Consider the following 19,027-nt stretch of genomic DNA (forward strand, 5'->3'; position numbering starts at 1 on the left):
AGAAGTATATAGATTTGAAAGTTCTACAATTTGGCAAGCTTAATCTTGCAAATGGCAACAGCGGATCGGAAGAACATGGATTCGAAGTTCATATGGTGTAATTGCAGCCAAAGGAATTGGATTGAAATTACGCATCCAGGGAAGCCAAGGTGAATGGGTATCTTGTTGAGTGAATAAATAAGGCTGAAATATGAAGGAATGCCATGTTGACCAAGTTTCAGATAGGCATGCAAAAATTTCATATGGCCATATGAAATGTAACAAAAGATATTTATGGTGGCTACAACATTAAACTTCACAGGATCATTTGGACCTCCTTGGAAAGGACCCAGCCAGCTTAAAAGGGAACTCTTTACTGCACTGTTCCACAAGCTCTTGCAATGTAGGAAGAGTGTAAATAATTTTTATTTTTATTTTTGAAAATTACTTTTAATCTCATTTCTTTTATAAGTAGAATCACCTTCCACTTTGTGTTATCTTCTAATTACAAGTAGATTCCCATTAAGACTGTATTAGTGACCTATAAAAGCAAGTCACCCCTCTCTATACAAAGATACTAATTTTTCAGAGAGTTTTCAAAGAGTTTTTTTTCATACATCATTTTGGAGGAATTTATTCAAAACCCGAGCTGTGCACATCTCGCTTTCAGAGTGCACCCAATGTGAGATCTAGCTGTTGAATCCTGGAGGTAGACTATTGGTATCCTAATGCACCGAGTTTGTCTTTGAGGAGGGTGGATCTATTTCAAGGACAGTTGTATTCTTCAAGTTTTCCTTGCAAAAATGGTTACAGGCCATGCGAACATGACCAAGAGAGGTATATATTAACTGCTGATTGCTACATTAACCAATTTGAATACCCATGCAAGAAAGTTAATTTCATCCTCGAATGGCTATGTGAATGACCATTGGGAGAGGAATGTGAGTCTCCACAATGGGAATACAATTTTACACCTTGTAAATCCTTTGTTCCATGATTGAGATGCTTGGAATGATGAAAATTTAAACAGCATAGGATCACATGTTGACATTTAAGCATGCATTGAACGCAAAAACGGAAACGTTCACCTTGGTTAATTCCGTGAAAGACCATTTCTTCCTCTTTTCTGGTGTTCTTGAAGCTCCTCCAGTGCTTGATGGTGCGAGAATTACGGGTTAATGAGCTCTTCCCTTCTACACCCGGATTCAGTCCAAAACGAGAGTGCGTGCTCTCTTTGAGCCCAAAGGAGGAAGGAGCAGGGAGCTTACCAAGCAAGAAGCACTCTTCCTTTTCTTTTATATATATATATATAAATATAAATAAATATATTCATATATATATCACACATTATTTGGACCATCACTTGACTTAATGGGCCAGTCAAGTGAAGTAGGGTGAGCCCATAAAAAATCAAGCAACAATATGTGTCCAGTCCCATTATGGACCACAATGCAAAAATAAATAACACTGATTTATGACATTATTAAATTGATTATGTAAGTCCACACATAAAAATTCCAACAATCTCCCACTTGGACTACATAATTAAATATCACAACATATACATAATCATAAATCAATGTCCCATAGAATCTCATCAGAAATAAATAATCAAAAGCAATCATATATGCTTCATTGCTTGATTCATAGGGAAATATACAATAATAGCAATCCTTTCAACAATAACATAGTATTACAATACCAAAAAATGGCTCCCACTAACTTAATACAACTTAGGCTTCCAACAACCCCATTTGAGATACATGTTCCTGAAACGCAATAATGGGTAAGCCTTTTGTTAATGGATCCGCCAACATACTTTTTGTGGACATGTGTTCAATATCAACAAGAGACTCTGCCACTTTCTCCTTAACAAAACAGAACTTTACATCAATATGTTTGGAGCGAGAAATACTCCTAGTGTTCTTGGAGAAAGCAACAGTTGTGGAATTATCACAAAATAATTTCAGCGGTCTAGAAATGGAGTCAACAACTCCCAAAGCTGAAATAAAATTCCGCATCCACATAGCATGACAACAAGCCTCATAACATGCCACATACTCTGCCTCCATAGTTGAGGATGCTGTAAGTGTCTGCTTGACACTTTTCCAAGATACAGCTTCTCCTGCCATCATAAAAATATACCCCGTAGTGGATTTCTTATCATCTATGCAGCCAGCAAAATCAGCATCACAAAACCCAACTACATCAAGTAAGCTGGTGCGCTGATATGTCAACATTAAGTCCTTAGTTCCTTGCAAATACCTAAGGACCTTCTTAGCTGCTTTCCAATGTTGACTCCCAGGATTGCTCAAGTACCTTCCCAACATGCCCACAACAAAAGCAATATCAGGGCGTGTACATACTTGAGCATACATAAGGCTGCCAACCAAAGATGAATAAGGAATAGTTCTCATTTCCTCTCTCTCATCATCATTTTGAGGACAATGAGCCTTTGAAAATTTATCACCCTTCACAATTGGCGCTTTAGTAGATTTACAGTTGTGCATATTGAACCTCTTCAATATCTTTTCAATATAGGCTCTTTGAGACAATTTAAGCACTCCATTAGCCCTATCACGAATAATCTTTATGCCCAAGACATAAGAAGTCTCACCAAGATCCTTCATGTCAAAATGGGTTGACAACATGTGCTTTGTCTCAATCAACAAGTCAGGATCATTTGATGCGAGTAGTATATCATCAACATATAAAACAAAAAATATGTAACTACTCCCACTGACCCTCAAATATATGCATCTGTCAACTGTATTCTCATTAAAGCCATTTTGGGTGATAATCTTATCAAACTTCAGATACCACTGCCTCGAAGCCTGTTTAAGACCATAAATGGACTTATTGAGCTTGCAAACTAAATCTTCCTTTCCAACTTCTACAAAACCAGTAGGTTGTTCCATATACACCTCCTCATCCAAATCACCATTCAAGAAAGTTGTCTTGACATCCATCTGATGTAGCTCCAAATCAAAATGAGCTACTATGGCCATAATCACTCTAAAAGAGTCCTTGGTCGATACAGGTGAGAAGGTTTCTTTGAAATCAATTCCTTCTCTTTGACTATAACCTTTAACCACAAGTCTAGCTTTAAATCTCTCTATTTTCCCGCTAGAATCACGTTTGGTCTTAAAGACCCACTTACACCCAACTGGTTTATAACCATGTGGCAATTCAACCAAGTCCCAAACACCATTCATATACATAGAATTCATTTCATCATCCATGGCTTCTTTCCAAGATATGAATTGAGGACATTGAATTGCTTCTTGGTAAGTGACTGGATCAAAAGTATCATAACCATCATACTCATGTTCCTGCAAATAAACCAGATAACCATCTGAAATAGCCGGCCTACGAACCCTTTGTGATCTTCTCAAAGGAACCTCATTAACAACAGTATCATCTACAGGAAGGCCGGATTCCACTTGATCACCATGCTCTCCTTGATTAGTGGTTGGCTGTTGAACAATAGGAACATCCATATTTGGAACATGAGATGTGGGAAAAGGAATCACAACATGCTCTTCTCCAAAAGGTATCTCACGAGGCACAAAATTTGGATCAGCATTAACTTCATCCTCAAAATATACAGCCCTGTCTGATTCAATGATCCTGGTGGTATGAGATGGACAATAGAATCTGGAACCCCTTGATCCAATGCAATAGCCAACAAAGAAACCACTAATGGTTTTAGGATCAAGTTTCTTTGACTGTGGGTTATAGGGCCTAACCTCAGCCTTACATCCCCAAACATGGAAATGGTGAAGGCTAGGTTTCTTTCCTAACCATAGCTCATAAGGTGTCTTAGGCACAGACTTACTAGGCACTTGATTCAAAATATATGCCACAGTCCTTAAGGCTCTTCACCCCACAAAAATTTGGTAAGGAGGAATGATGGCAGACAATTGCAGAGTAATACCAGGATTGCTAGTAGCTGGAAAATAGCAAAATTAAGCAATATGCATGTTACTACAAAATCATGCATTTGCTAGTTTCCAGAATTTCTCAATTTAGCAATAGCTTGGAATTTTGAAAATTCCACGGCGGTAAGGACAACTAATTAAATATCACAACCAAGATGCACTAATTTTATTACCGAAAGGGCAAAGAAAATTAGTACGGTTCATAATATAAAATTAATTTCCTTCACCAATCCAAGCATCCTACCAAATATTATAATCATCGATAGGACAATCACAATACCCGTATGGACCTTAGTTATCACAATAATAAAACAATCAAAAGAGGGAGATAAAATATTTCAACAAAGACAATTTGACACATAGGATCACGATAGGCAACCACACATATGTTCACAATTGTCATAAACAAAATTCAAAAAATCTTAATTTTCACAATTTGACACACTTGGAATTGCGATAGGCAATCACACAAGTGTGCTTCATTGCCTCAATAAATTCAAATAGTTAACAAAATTGACCTTGGACAACATTATTGGTACAAAATAAAAATTATACCATTCTCAATAAATTGAAATATTTAACAAAATTGACCTTGGACAACATTATTGGTACAAAATAAAAATTATACCATAAAACCAATAATTATAATAATTATCCCAATAAAGTCAATTTTAACAATTGCATAATAATTCTAACATATGTATAATCAATCCAAGAATACCAAGGCAACAAACAAAAAAAAAAAAAAAATTTGGTTTTTTTTTTTTTTTTTTTTTTTTTTTTTTTTTTTTTTATGACGTCATGATGACGTCATCACATCACTATTCATCTCCTTCTCCAGCTGAACACGGGCTGGTGCAGGAGAAAAAAAAAATTTTCCTTTTTCGGCCAAATTTTGGGCATTTTCCGACAAAAAACGCTTAGATTTCCATCCTCAAACATCAAACCTTCAATCTAATCCCAAAATTTGCACAAAAAAACGCATAATAGGAAGAACCAAAGCAAGCCCTAATTCTCGAAATCCCACCAAATAAGCTCCAAAAATCAAATAAAATGATGGGTTTTGCTCCAAACATTATTCTCTACAAGTTTCCAACAACAATCGGGCTTGAAAACAGAGAATTAACACCAAACGAAAAAAAAAAAATCCCCAAAATTGTCTTCCGCAACCAGAAAACGGGAAACCCAAAAATTAACCCAAAATTGCAGCTCAAATGTCATCCATGCAAGCTCTGATACCAATTGATGAAAATTTAAACAGCATAGGATCACATGTTGACATTTAAGCATGCATTGAACGCAAAAACGGAAACGTTCACCTTGGTTAATTCCGTGAAAGACCATTTCTTCCTCTTTTCTGGTGTTCTTGAAGCTCCTCCAGTGCTTGATGGTGCGAGAATTACGGGTTAATGAGCTCTTCCCTTCTACACCCGGATTCAGTCCAAAACGAGAGTGCGTGCTCTCTTTGAGCCCAAAGGAGGAAGGAGCAGGGAGCTTACCAAGCAAGAAGCACTCTTCCTTTTCTTTTATATATATATATAAATATAAATAAATATATTCATATATATATCACACATTATTTGGACCATCACTTGACTTAATGGGCCAGTCAAGTGAAGTAGGGTGAGCCCATAAAAAATCAAGCAACAATATGTGTCCAGTCCCATTATGGACCACAATGCAAAAATAAATAACACTGATTTATGACATTATTAAATTGATTATGTAAGTCCACACATAAAAATTCCAACATGGAATCCATGCTAATGCTACCAGTAAATGATCCTTCAGCTGTTTTAATGTCGAAGATGATGAGAATGAAAGCTGGAATTGATGGTTAAAAGAGGAAAGGAAGGAGGCTGCTTGTGTTCTCCATATTAGAAGCTGAAAACAAGTGAAAATATAGGTTGTGTTTGGGCGAGTGTTTTAAAAAGTAATTCTGAAAACAGTTTTTGAGAAGAGTTTTAAAAAAATAATTTTATGATACATATTTTGTAAAAGAAAATTTTGTTTGAGAATTTGAAATATTTTTAAACCTAATTTCTATATTTTTAAATATTTTTTTAATAATAACTTTTATATATAGTATTTTATTTTTAATCATTCCCTATAATTGTATAATTATTTTTCAAAACAACCTCTTGTAAGACAAGTAAAAGCAACTAAACACAACTAAAATGTTAAGAAAAACGTGAATAGACAATAAGAAAATAAAAATATAAAGATTTACGTGGAAAACCTTAGATAAAGGAAAAAAAAAATCCACTATATCAAAAATTGGTATAAAATAGGAGAAAATCAAACGGCTACTATATAGCCCTAAATCCTATACATCATATATATATATATATATATATATATATATATATATGGAATAAATAAAGTAGGTCCATACCGCAGGGCAAGCTCCTATACCCCTAGCAATATCAATGGTAGGCTACAGAATTGAGTCAATCCCAAAAAACTCTCATAACTTTTATTCACCACATGTGTCACACCACGAGCTTTTCAGGTTAAAACAAAATAAAATTCGGATTATTAAACTCTAACATAAAAGATTTAAAAAAACACCATATTTTTTGTTTTAAAAAATAAAAAACTGATTTATATTTTTTTGTTTTTTAATTTTTTTGTTGTCAAATATGTTTTTCAAACCTTTTTTTATTTCTTATTTTTGTTGTAGAGAACAGAAAAGCTTTAATAATTAGCAAAAAAACTCATATTATTTTCACTAAGCCATGTGAAAATTGAAAGGTTATGTGAAAGTGGCCAACAAATGCATTTTTTTGTCAGCCCTCTCAGCAAAATTCTCAACAAATGCGAATATTGGCGCACCTCTGCTAATTAACCCAACCAAAATGGTTAAATTTGAGTTGCAATTTCCACCCATTCTCGCATGGCTACGTGAGCTTCTCCTCCAACCATTCAAAAGTGTTGTGTTGGGAACAGACTCTAAGCGTTTCAACTCGAGGAGCCTTTCTAATGATGAGTTGGGAACTTGGAAAGTTCCATAAGACCTCCAAAATGATGACATGTGTCCAATTGTGATAATCACTTAACTAAGAGTTGAAAATTATGATTTGAAGACTTTTTAGATTTAATTTGGCCAATTTTTTGTATTGAGAAAATCTTATAACTTTTCTCTCTCATAAATATGACTTTTTTTTTTTAGATATATTCTTTCATTTTCTTGGAACCCAAATGAGAGAAATTCTTCAAATACGATCAATGCTAATTTTTCTTTTTCTCGGAGGAAGAAGGTACATAGAATTAAGATATATAGTGAATTAAATAATTAAAGTTCAAAAGATAAGGTAATTTTGATTGAATAAGTTCACTTGTGATTTGAAGGTAATTTTTTTTTTAAATTGATTTAAATAGGGAATATAATATAATTTTAATAGATTTGTCAAATGATTAATATAAAATTTTGTAAAAATTTTGCAAGTGCATTATAGGATCAATTAAAAGGTAATTAAAGATGAACTAAATTAAATATAAAGGATTAATTTATACAATTAAAACACCTAATATGATAATTAAAATTATTTAGATTTAAAATTAAATCAAATATCAACTTAGTTGAACATCATCGGATGAGAAAGGAGAAAGAGGGATGGGGGGTGGAATGGAGATTTGGAGAACATCTTCATCATCATCTTCTTCTTTTCAAGTTTTTGTCTGTACCTTTTTTTTTTTGTGAGAAAAAGATTTGGAGTGATGTTTTGAATTAGGTAGTAATTTTGCTATAACTTAGCAGATCCAATTTTAAGTTATTGATGCCTGCTTTATTTAATAGCTTTTTCATTGATGGAACTCCAACTTTGTCACCTATTGTCATTAATTATTTTTGTTTCACGGCTACTGTAAAACTCTTATAAAATAATGCTCTTGAAACCATGGGAAATTATTACCTTAGTGAAGTTATTGATTTATCAATATTGAATAACTAATTAATTTATTAATAAACAAATATGCATTAATTTGAAAAGATTATTATGTTTCTACTATACAATATTTATACATGTAGATCTTATAAATAATGGATGTGATAGAAAGTTAATACACAGAAGTGCAAGACATTCTAAAAAAAAAAAGAAATAATAACTAATTATAAAAAATAAAAAGATTAAGAAGAAGAGATTTGGTATTTAAGATTTAACATCCTTAAAGATAAAAAATAAAAAAATAAAAAATGTATTGATTTTGAGAAAGAGTTGAAGAATCTTGTATTATTGTTTGCTATTTTTTATAGACTTTATTAGTTATGAATTTAGTACATTGGACCAAGTTGGGATAAAATATTTTACTATTGAAATGAAATTATTAATTTATCGAACATTTATTTATCAAGATTTTATTGTATTTCCATCTATATACCATTTATCAACCATTTCAATAATTATTTTATGTTTCTATAATATTTTAAATATGAATATTTAAAAAATAATTTTGTTATTTAAAATAAATGAAAATACAAATATTAATCAAAATTAATAAGGATAAATATATTAATTTGATGATTTAAAATAAAATTAAATCAATTTTATCAAATAACTTAATATTTAAAAAATAAATAATAAGTTTTAAATAAAAAAATTTAAAAATAATTTAAATTCAATTTAATTCATTAATTAAATAAATTTTATCTAATACCCACTAACCAAATATTCCAATGAGTCAACCTTACAAAGGGCTTCAAGCAAGTGGAACTTCTCACCATGGTCATAGTGCCCAATGAGTTATTTTATTAAATAAAAAATGTTGATCACTTCAAGGCATTGGAAAAAGCCAAAAAGAGTGGGTTTTCAAATATATATATATATATATTTGAATAATCAATCTTGAAATGCGGGTCCTCGTCATTATTGGTCACATGATACATTAAGATGAATCTTTAGCTCTTCCCCCCAAAAGGACATTCATGAAATAATGGGGGTCAGAGACTCAAACGTGGATGATGTTACTGCAGTAGATTTTTTTCACCGATCCATAACCAGATCTTACTCATGTTATATACAAGTTTACTATTGTGATATCCACGATAACTCTTAATTTTGTAAACATATTTTAAAGTTATAAGTATCTTTTTAGATTTAAAGTGGACAATATTTATATGATTGGATGCAAGTCATTATAAATGGTATGAAAGTTGATTTTTGACCCCGATATGAGGATTTACTTAACCCCGTAAGGGGTGTTTATCTGTTTGACCTCGTAATCTCAATCGGACACAACAAGGATGTTTTGACGGCATGGATAGTGTTTGTAATATCCCATATCAGATATGAGAGAAAGTTTCTGATACTATATAAGTATGAGTTTTTTTTAATTTTATAAATATGTTTTTAAGCCGTGAAGACTCTTTTTTGTTCAAAACAGACAATATTTACACAATTAGGTGCAGGTTTTTATATAGAAACAATGAAAATAAAAATATTTTAATTTTAGTAATATTATTTTTGAGGGATTGTCATAATTTGTACCCAAGATCAAGGTAGAACGTGGGGGTCTTTGGAACAATAAATGAGTATAATTGTTATTTTATATTTAGGACCTAAATTAGGTTTGGGAAAGTTGAATTGAAAATATGAGGCAAAGAAAGTAGAAAGAAAAATTAGAAGGAAAGAAAAAGAGAAGAAAAATAAAAATGGGTTATATTTAGTTCCCATAAAGTATTAAGAAATTTTTTTTTAAGAAAAATAATTTTTTTTTAAAGTTTGATTTCACTTTTAAAAAATAAAAGAAAAGAAAATATAATTAAAATTAATTAGAAATTTATATATTTTAAAATTATATAGTCTTATATAATTCAAAAAAAAAAACAAGTGAAATGAATTTAAAGAAGCATATAAAAATCATTTATGGACTTTAAATTTGTTTTTATTTTCCTTCATTTTTTCTTTCCTTCTAATTTTTCTCTTTATTTTTTTTTTCTTCAAAATTTTTATGAACCAAACATAACCTTAAAGTAAATCAAATTATTTTTATATATTACTTCAAACATTTTTCACTTATTTTTATCTTCTATATAAAGATTAAATAATTTTATTATATTTGATTTTCTTTTGTATTTTCCAATTTGAAATCAAATATGAAAAAATAATTTTTCTTAACATTTTTTTTTCCAAATACTTTTTGAGAACCAAACATAGCGTTAAATTTATCAAATAACATGGAAATAATACAAGGTTATCCATTTACTATATTTGAATCCTAAAACTAAGAATTTTAATCAAATGTATGACTTTTAGGTGTGGTTGGAAAATAGAAAATGATATTAAATCCTATGTAAAATATAAATATTTTTTAAAACTTTCTTTAAAAGATAATAATTTTTAAAAACCGATAAAAAAATAAAATATTAAAAAATTTTCCTTGATTCAAAGTTTAAAATTTTTTATTGACTCAAATTTTAAAAGTTTTAGAAGTAATTTTTAATGATATAAGATAAATTCATACCGTTTATAAAAGAGTTGTTATATTTTGTATAAAAGATATTATTATTTTCTATTTTTAAAAATAGAAAACAAAAATATATCAAAATGAGTGGTTAGACTTTGTTTGGAGTGTTTTTTAAAAACAGTTTTAAAAAATAATTTTTGATGATAATTTTCAAAAATTATTTTATGATGTTTAATAAAATAAAAGTTTGTATGAAAACTTAAAATGTTTGTAATATACTTTCTATATTTTAAAAATAATTTTTATATGTAGTGCTTTTGTAGACCCCTTAAAAGACTTAAGGGTTTTTCCAGTTGGTTTGAGGGGCCACTCGGATGATTTTTTTTTAAGTGAGGAGGGGGACCCCTTTTTTGCCAGGAAGGAGCTGCATTGGACGCATGGACACGGCAAGAGGCAGGGGCGACCATGCTGGTTGTTGAGGAGCCCATGCTTGCTGAGGTGGGTAATAGAAGAACAGGTGCGGATTTTTCGGGTGAGAGGAGCTCCTTGTAGAGGGGAGGGAGAAAGGTAGAGGGGGATCCAGAGAGGTGCTAGAGAGGAGTGGGCGTGGTACCGGCGAGAGGAGGGATCTCATTTAACTTAGGAGGCTAAAGAAAGGCTCTTAGGTATGACTTCATGGACTCATTTTTATTCTTCAGTTTATTTTACTTCTCCTGGTTATCGTTTCTTTGGTTTGGATGTGGGATTTTCGTTGGAAGTTTTGCATTTACCAGTGTTGTTTTTGGATCTATTTTGATGCCACAATTTAGTTTTCAAGCTCAACATTGTTTTGTCTTAGATTATTTGCCCTCTTTTCATGCACATACCCCCCCCCCCTCCTCCCTCCGACCAATATCCACTGTTATGCTCCAATATATCCAGCACCATGCGTGGCCATGCATGGCCACGTTTTACCTACACCAAGGACTGCATTTTCACCACCTTATACTCTCTCTCTCAATGGTTCTTCTCATTCTTCTTTCCTTTGCTTCACTCTTCTCTTTTCTCACCTTGGTTCATGCTTGAATCCTCGGCGTTTGCGCCAATGGTGCCACTCCGGCAGCCCCCTCCATCTTCGTCACTGCCACTAACTTCTGCCCGTCGGGCTACGATCTTCCTAGCTACAATGGCGACTGATGCAACTCTCCTCGTCCTCACTTCAACCTGGCCCGCCCGAGACTTTCAGATCCTCGACCTCTCTCTCGAATGTCGCCGTCGACATCAGCTGGAAGAGGAAGCCCCTCGCGCGCCTGTAGAGGCTGCAGCAGCAGGCTCCACACCGACACCAGGCCGCTGCAGCTGGACGTGTTCGACGGCGGAGGGAGCAGCGCGGCACGGCGCGGAGTGCCAGCAGTTTGGACCAGCTTCGAGGGCCCTCGGCGAAGCCTCTCATCTCTAGTTCCTCCGTCGTCGTCGCCTGAAGTGGAAGGGAACGTATGATTGATTGGTCCAAGGAGATATGAGAGTTTGATTTGGGCTTTAGGTAGCTTGGACTTAGATGAAAGGCCCAAGTTTGTGAAGGCATTGGGTGTCTTGGGCTTGCCCCTTGATACCTTTGGACTTGGGCTTGAGTTGGGGCACTAGGCCCAAGTTTGTGATGGATGTTTGCATTGGGTTTGCTCATGAAGACTTTGGGCTTGGATTTGAGTTGCAGACCAGGCCCAGTTCGTGTGGATAAAAGCCCCTATGCCAATCCTTCACAAATCCCTTGTTTTAATTTGCTTCTTCAAATATTTGCTTAAATATTATTTTTATAAATAGAATCATTATGATCCCATACTTGCCTAGTCATTTTAGGTTTAAATCCCTCAAAAGTCCCATGCCTCAATTTAATTTTTCAATAGTGTGCTTGAATCTTGCTTTCATTAAATAGAATCATTTTCTCATACATGTATAGTTATTAGAAGTCTTTTCAGAATTATTATCATATATTTTTTTAGTTATTTAAAGATTAATCCTCCAAAAATCCCATATTTTAATTTAATATTTCAAATCCTAAAAACTCTACGATTCAACTCAATCTTATTTTTATCACTTAGAGTTACAATCCCGTATTTATTTAATTATTTATAGCCTAATCCTTCGAACATTCCATACGTCATAATTTAATTTTCAATCCTAAAATTTTACTATTAGTCTAAATGTTAGTTTCTTTAATTAGATTTAGTATATTATATTCATTTACTTATTTAAAGTCTAATCCCTTGAAAATCCAACTCCCTAACTTAATTATTAGTTATTCAAAGTCTAATCCATCAAGAAAATCCCATGCCTTAATTTAATTTTTCAATAATTAGTTTAAATATCATTTTTATCAATTAGGACTATTATCATATACTTATCTAGCTACTTAAAGTCTAAAGCTTTCAAAGAAATCATGTGTCTTAATTTAATTCTTCTACAATTAGTTCAAATCCCATTATCATCCACTAGAGTTAGTACCCCATAAATCTTGTTTTCATTACTTAGAGTTACAATCCTGTATTTATTTAGTTACTTAAAGTCTAATCCTTCGAACATTTCATATATTAATTTAATTTTCCAACCCTAAGAGTTCCACAATTTGTTTAAATTCCCTTCTTATCGATTAGAACCACCATCCCATATTTATTTAAAGTCCGGTATTTCAAAAGCCTCAATTCAACTTTCAACCTTGGAAACTCTATTAATCGCCTAAATGTTATTTTCGTTAACTAGAACTCTTATCCCCTGTGTTTTTTTATTATTCATTTAAGGTCCAACTTTTCAAAAACCTAATGCCCTGATTTAATTCTCAAACCCCCTAAAAATTCTAAATTCCTTTTATTCGGTTTAAATGATTATTTTCGTTAATTAGTATTATCATCCTGTATTAGTTTATTTATCCAAAACCCGACCCTTTAAAAAGATCCAATGTCATAATTTAATTCTCGATCCTAAAATCCCCCTATTTGTCTAAATGTTATTTTCTTTAATTAGGATTAGTATCCTATTTTCATTTATTTATTTATCTATACCAATCCTCTAAAAAATCTCATGCTTTAATTTAATTCTTCAAGTACTTGTTTAAATCTTATTCTCATAAATCGAGTTGTTATCCCATGTTTATTTAGTTATTTAAAATCTAATCCTTCAAAAATCCCCTGTCTTAATTTAGTTTTTCAGTAATTCGTTTAAATCTTATTTTCATCAATTAGGATTATCACCTCGTATTCGTCTATTAATTTAAAACCTAGTTCTTCAAAAATCTCTTGTCTTAATTCAATTTTTTTTTTAATCCTAAAAAATTCTACAATTCGTCTATATTTTATCCTCATCAATTAGAATCATTATTCCACATCTATTAAAAGTCCAATCTTCCGAAAACCCCACGTCTTAATTCAATTTTCAATCCCAGAAATTCCATTATTTGCCTAAAATGTTATTTTGGTTAATTAGGATTCTTGCTCCATATCTATTTATTTATATAAGGTCCAATTCTTCAAAAATCCAAATTTTGAATTAAAACGTCAATCCCAAAAATTCTACTATCCATCGTTATTCGCCTAAATATTTATTCTCGTCAATTAGTATTATAATCCCATACCTACCAATTTATTCAAAGTCATATCCTTTAAAAACCCTACGCCCTAAATCAAATTCTCAATTAGAAAAATTCCACTATTCTCCTTTTTATTCGTTTAAACATTATTTTTGTTAATTAGTGTCATTATTCCATGTTTATTTATTTATTTATTTCAATCATCAAAATTCAATTCTTCAAAACCAGATTTCCAAATTTAGCCTTGAGACTCAAAAATTCCACCATTCACTTTTATTCATTCAAATATCATCTTTGTTATCATTGTTATAAATTCCACGTTTACGTATTTATTTCTTCTAAAAATTCCAATAATTAGAGTCTAATTATTCAAATATCCGACTTTCAAACTTAATTTTCAAAATCCCACTATTCACTTTCATCCGTTCAAATATCACTTTCGTCAAAATCCGATTCTCCAATTTAATTTTTAATCTCACAAACCCCACTATTAACTATTCATCCGCCCAAATATCGTTTCGATTAATTAATAACATTGTTCCATATTTACCCATTTATTTCTCTTAAAAATCTCAATCATTAAAGTCTAATTCTTCAAAATTCCGATTTCTAAATTTAGCTATCTAAAATTCCAAGTGTCTTATCTCCGAACTTAATTTTCAGTTCCTAATGTTCCGATTACCATATTTACCCAGTCACTCATTTGTTATGATCATTATTTTTATTACCATTTTTATTTGTTCATTTCTAAAAAGTCCGTCTTCAAATGATTTTCGAGATTTCCAATTTTCATAAATCAACTTTCATAATTTCTACTTCTCAATTAACTTACGGTTCTGATCTCTTTCAAAATTTAACTCCCAAAGTCTCAATTTTTGCAACTTAATCTTTCTTTAAAATCCCGAACCCTCAAATCATTTTCAAAATTCCAACCTCTTTCAAATTCAGTTTTCTAAAAATTCACATTCTCATATTCAACCTCTAAGAGTCTGATCTTCAAATAAACTCTAAAACTCCAATTTTCTAGTGATCTTCGAGATTCCAATTTTTCAATTAAATTTCAAAAGTCCAATTTTCTCTCAAATAGTTTTAATTCCGCTCTGGTTTTTAAACGATCTTCCGCTCCTCTTGATTTTAATAAGCGTGAACGAATTTTTCATAATTCCAGAATAATGGAATCTGTGACATTAAGTCATGCTCAATAAACGAGCTTTGGTGGGGGCCCAACATGGGTGATTTTATGATTGATTGATCGATTGATTGATTTAATTGCCATGCATGATTGACTTTATTTTGCTCTATGACATGCTCGAAATTATTCCTTAATTGCGCACTAACCTCATTTCTTGATAGCGAATATTGGTTCGCCACCCAGGTATGTATTCACTCGCCCCATGGTCACTCCTTATGCTTGTTCGGATTCTAATACGTGCATGATCATTTAAGGTATTCGTAGGTTCATTCAATTGCCACGTCAGCTTCATTTTATTCGTAGAGACCCGACTTTAGGGACTTAGAGGGGTGCTATGGTCTTTTACCGTACCTTCCCGATAAGTAACCTGACCCCCGAACTCGATCCGGTTTTTCGCAGACCACCTTTTCCAAAACAAGGAGTCACACTTAGGGTTTTTCTTTCTTATTTTGTTTACCCTTTTAAAAATAAAACAAAAATAAGTGGCGACTCCAAGTCATTTTCTTAATCAATAAAATCAATTTTTTCGAAATAAAAATCGAGCTCGCCATCGAGTGGGAAACGCATGAGCCGAAATGCGGGGTCCACAGCTTTATTTTTATTATTTTTTATATTTATATGATTATTTTTTAAAACCATAATTAGAAAATAAGTGAAAACAATTGTAAACAACTAAAAAATGTTTTGCAAACACACCTTGCTATCTATTTTTATGAATATAAAATTATTTTCTAGAATTTATTTATTTATTTTGGTGAAGAACGGAAAAGAACATAAAATTACGAAAACAATTACTAATTAAGACCTTAATTTCTCATTTTCTATTGTTTAGTAAGCTTCTATTACTTTAGCTTGGATAGAATATTAAATGAACAGAACTCAAAAGGGACTTTTAATTAAAAAAATTAAAACAATGTTAAATTATTATTATCATTATTATTTTTAATTTTCTTTCTTAAGTTATTTAGGTTATGTTTGGTTCCCGAAAAATAATAAAGAAAGAAAAAAATATTAAGCAAAATGATTTTCTTATGTTTGATTTCACCATGAAAAATACGAAAGAAAATAAAATATGGTTAAAAATGGTAAAAAAAATTTATATATATTTAAAATATTTAATATTGATATAATAAAAGGATATAAGTAAAAATGAGTTTGAAGAAATATATAAAAACAATTTATTAAGTTTAAACTTTTTTTTTCTTTTTTTTTTCCTTCTACATTTTCTTTATTTTTTTCTTTGTATTTTCTCTCAAATTTTTTGGTAATCAAACATTGCCTTGCAGTATTCTAAAAACCAATGTTTTTAGAAATGGACCGGTCATCGAACCGAAAAAGTTACCGATTCACAGTTCACTGGTCTGACCAGTGGTCGAATCGCGGACAGTATCTAAATTTTATCTAAATTTTGACAGTATCTATCATGTTTGTTATTTTTTTTTCACAAATTTTTTTATTTATAGTTGTCCATCAACCCAATATTTTCAATAATTTCAATAAATTAAAATGTCAATATGTAATAAATAAAACAAAATATAAAATTTTAAAGAGAGAAAATTAAATTTTTAAAAACTAAAAGAGTTGGCTTGGGGAATAGCTAATAGCAACAAGCCCTTCCTATGGATCATAAGGCCTGATTTGGTGGCAGGGGACTCAGCGCCTTTGCCACCAGACTTTATAACTGAAACAAGAGATAGAGGCATGTTAGCAAGCTGGTGTCCGCAAGAACAAGTCCTGAAGCACCCGGCCGTAGGAGGGTTTGTAACACATTGTGGTTGGAACTCCACAAGCGAAAGCATATGTGGAGGAGTGCCTCTGATTTGCATGCCATTCAGGTCCGAGCAACCGACAAATTGTTGCTATAGTTGCAGTGAATGGGGCATAGGGATGGAGATTGATGGTAATGTGAAGAGAGACAAGGTGGAAAAGCTTGTGAGAGAGCTGATGGATGGAGAGAAGGGTAAGAAGATGAAGAAGAAGGCCATGGAATGGAAGAAGTTGGCAGAAGAGGCCATTATGCCTGGTGGGTCTTCTTACAACAACTTCAACAAACTGTTGAGTGATGTGCTGTTGTCAAAGAAGTAGACTGATGAACACACTAGCGCTTGCTTTTGAATGTATGTATTCAATTCTTTTAAGTACCAAACCATGCATATGAGATTTAATGTGTGCATTCATCTTTTGTTTGCAAGAATGCATATGTACCAAACCAATGGTGTTCTTCATGTCTTATGTAGTCTTTGAGAATCTCAAGTTGAAGATCACTTCACTAAAGGACTTCTACCCATTTCTCATTGCCAATGTTGCTATAAGCTCCTGTGGCTACCTCCCTATCAGCTTGCAAGGGTGTGAATGAGAGTTTGCTGAACCCTATTTAATCCCATTGATTGTGCCTTAGTGTTTTCCCATTAGTTGTGCTGGTGATGCTCTTAATTTCCTTTTATCACTAAAGATATTGTTTGAATCCCATTAAAGGAGGGTATGATAATTTTTTCCCTTTTTTATGGTGTTGACCCTATGTAATCCCTATTTAACGATCTGATGAATGAATTGTATTAATTCTTCTCCTACTTCACTTTTCATGAAGGGGAGTGATAGTTTGTGGGGAATGTTGCTCTTCCAAAACAACTTTAATGATTTCATCAATTTGAGTTAGGGGATATGCAGGTTCTTCAACGTAAATTATTCACTGAATAAGCTAAAACTCTCAATACATGTTTGGTGTACAAAAATGAGTAGTGAGAATGAAACTCCTTCATTTTTGTGTTTGAATAGCTTAGATGAAGGTGAGAATGAAATCAAAAGTTATTGTAATGAAAATAAAATCCCACTTATAAGTGAGATTTAGCCAATCTCAATTACTGAGGTATTTTGATTTTCTAGTGCAAGCTATTCTTAAAAATGCTTTTAAAAAAATGAAAAAATTAAAGACTTTTCTAATTAAGTTGTTTTTAAAAATAACTTTTTATTTTGATTTTTTTTAAAACACAAATTGTAAATTCAATTTATATAATGTAAACTAAATTTAATTCACGGCTCATTAAAAATAAAAGTATTTTTAATTACAAATAAATTAAAAATAAATAGTTTTTAATAAAATGTGAATATTAATAATATAATAAAATCATAAATCATACTTCTTTTATAAATATTATAAAAAATATAGATATTAACATTAATTGATTTTTTTAATATAAATAATAATAATTCAAATTAATAATTTCTAATACCATTTATATGATTTTATAAATATTGTAAAAATATGGATATTAAAATCTTATAAAATCATAATTAATTTATTTTGTTAAAAATAAAAATAATTATTCAAAATTAGTAAATGCTAATACTATTCTGATTTAAATGAATATAAAAAAATTATTTTTTAAGGCATAAAGATAATTAATTATTTAGTTTTTTGAATTTCAAATTATTCTTCAAAATTACAAGATTTATTAAAGAATTTAAAGTATTAATTATGTCTATTATTTTTTATAGTCATTACATATATTTTTTGAGTTTTAAATTATTAAATTTATTGATAAATTCAATAGAAAGTCTTACTTGATTTGAAATTCATTTTTTCTAATGAAAAAAATTGGAAGAACAATTCTCTATTTTGTTTTGTTTTTAAAAATTGTTTTTAAAGAATAACAACCAAATTGTGGTATAATTTTTTTAAAAACAATCTTGTTTTTAAATCACACTCTCAAATAGGTGTTTATTATTTAGCAAAAAAAAAAAAAAAAAACTCTCAAGGATATTTTCTAAATGAAAATAAAAAATTATTTCAAACTATGTACAATGTAAGATTTTTTTTTAAATAAAAAATAATTTTAAACCATAAATACGAATATTATTGATAATTTATTTATTTTTTTCATTTTTATTTCAAGTTTTACTAAAATTGAACTAGAAACAAATTACCATTCCACTATTACATTCCTATATACA

At 31.0% G+C, this 19,027-nt stretch overlaps 1 protein-coding gene across 1 annotated transcript; it reads left to right on the forward strand.

The window, feature by feature from the left end:
- Positions 1 to 16,651: 16,651 nt before the first annotated feature.
- Positions 16,652 to 17,161, forward strand: LOC117911014 (7-deoxyloganetin glucosyltransferase-like; the record flags this gene model as incomplete). The annotated part of the gene is made up of 1 exon (XM_034825182.1): positions 16,652 to 17,161. A coding segment is annotated over one exon (510 nt), but the record flags the coding sequence as incomplete, so codon positions are not given.
- Between the last annotated feature and the right edge of the window lie 1,866 nt (positions 17,162 to 19,027).

The sequence above is a fragment of the Vitis riparia genome, chromosome 3 (assembly GCF_004353265.1).
Source record: "Vitis riparia cultivar Riparia Gloire de Montpellier isolate 1030 chromosome 3, EGFV_Vit.rip_1.0, whole genome shotgun sequence".
NCBI lineage: Eukaryota > Viridiplantae > Streptophyta > Magnoliopsida > Vitales > Vitaceae > Vitis > Vitis riparia.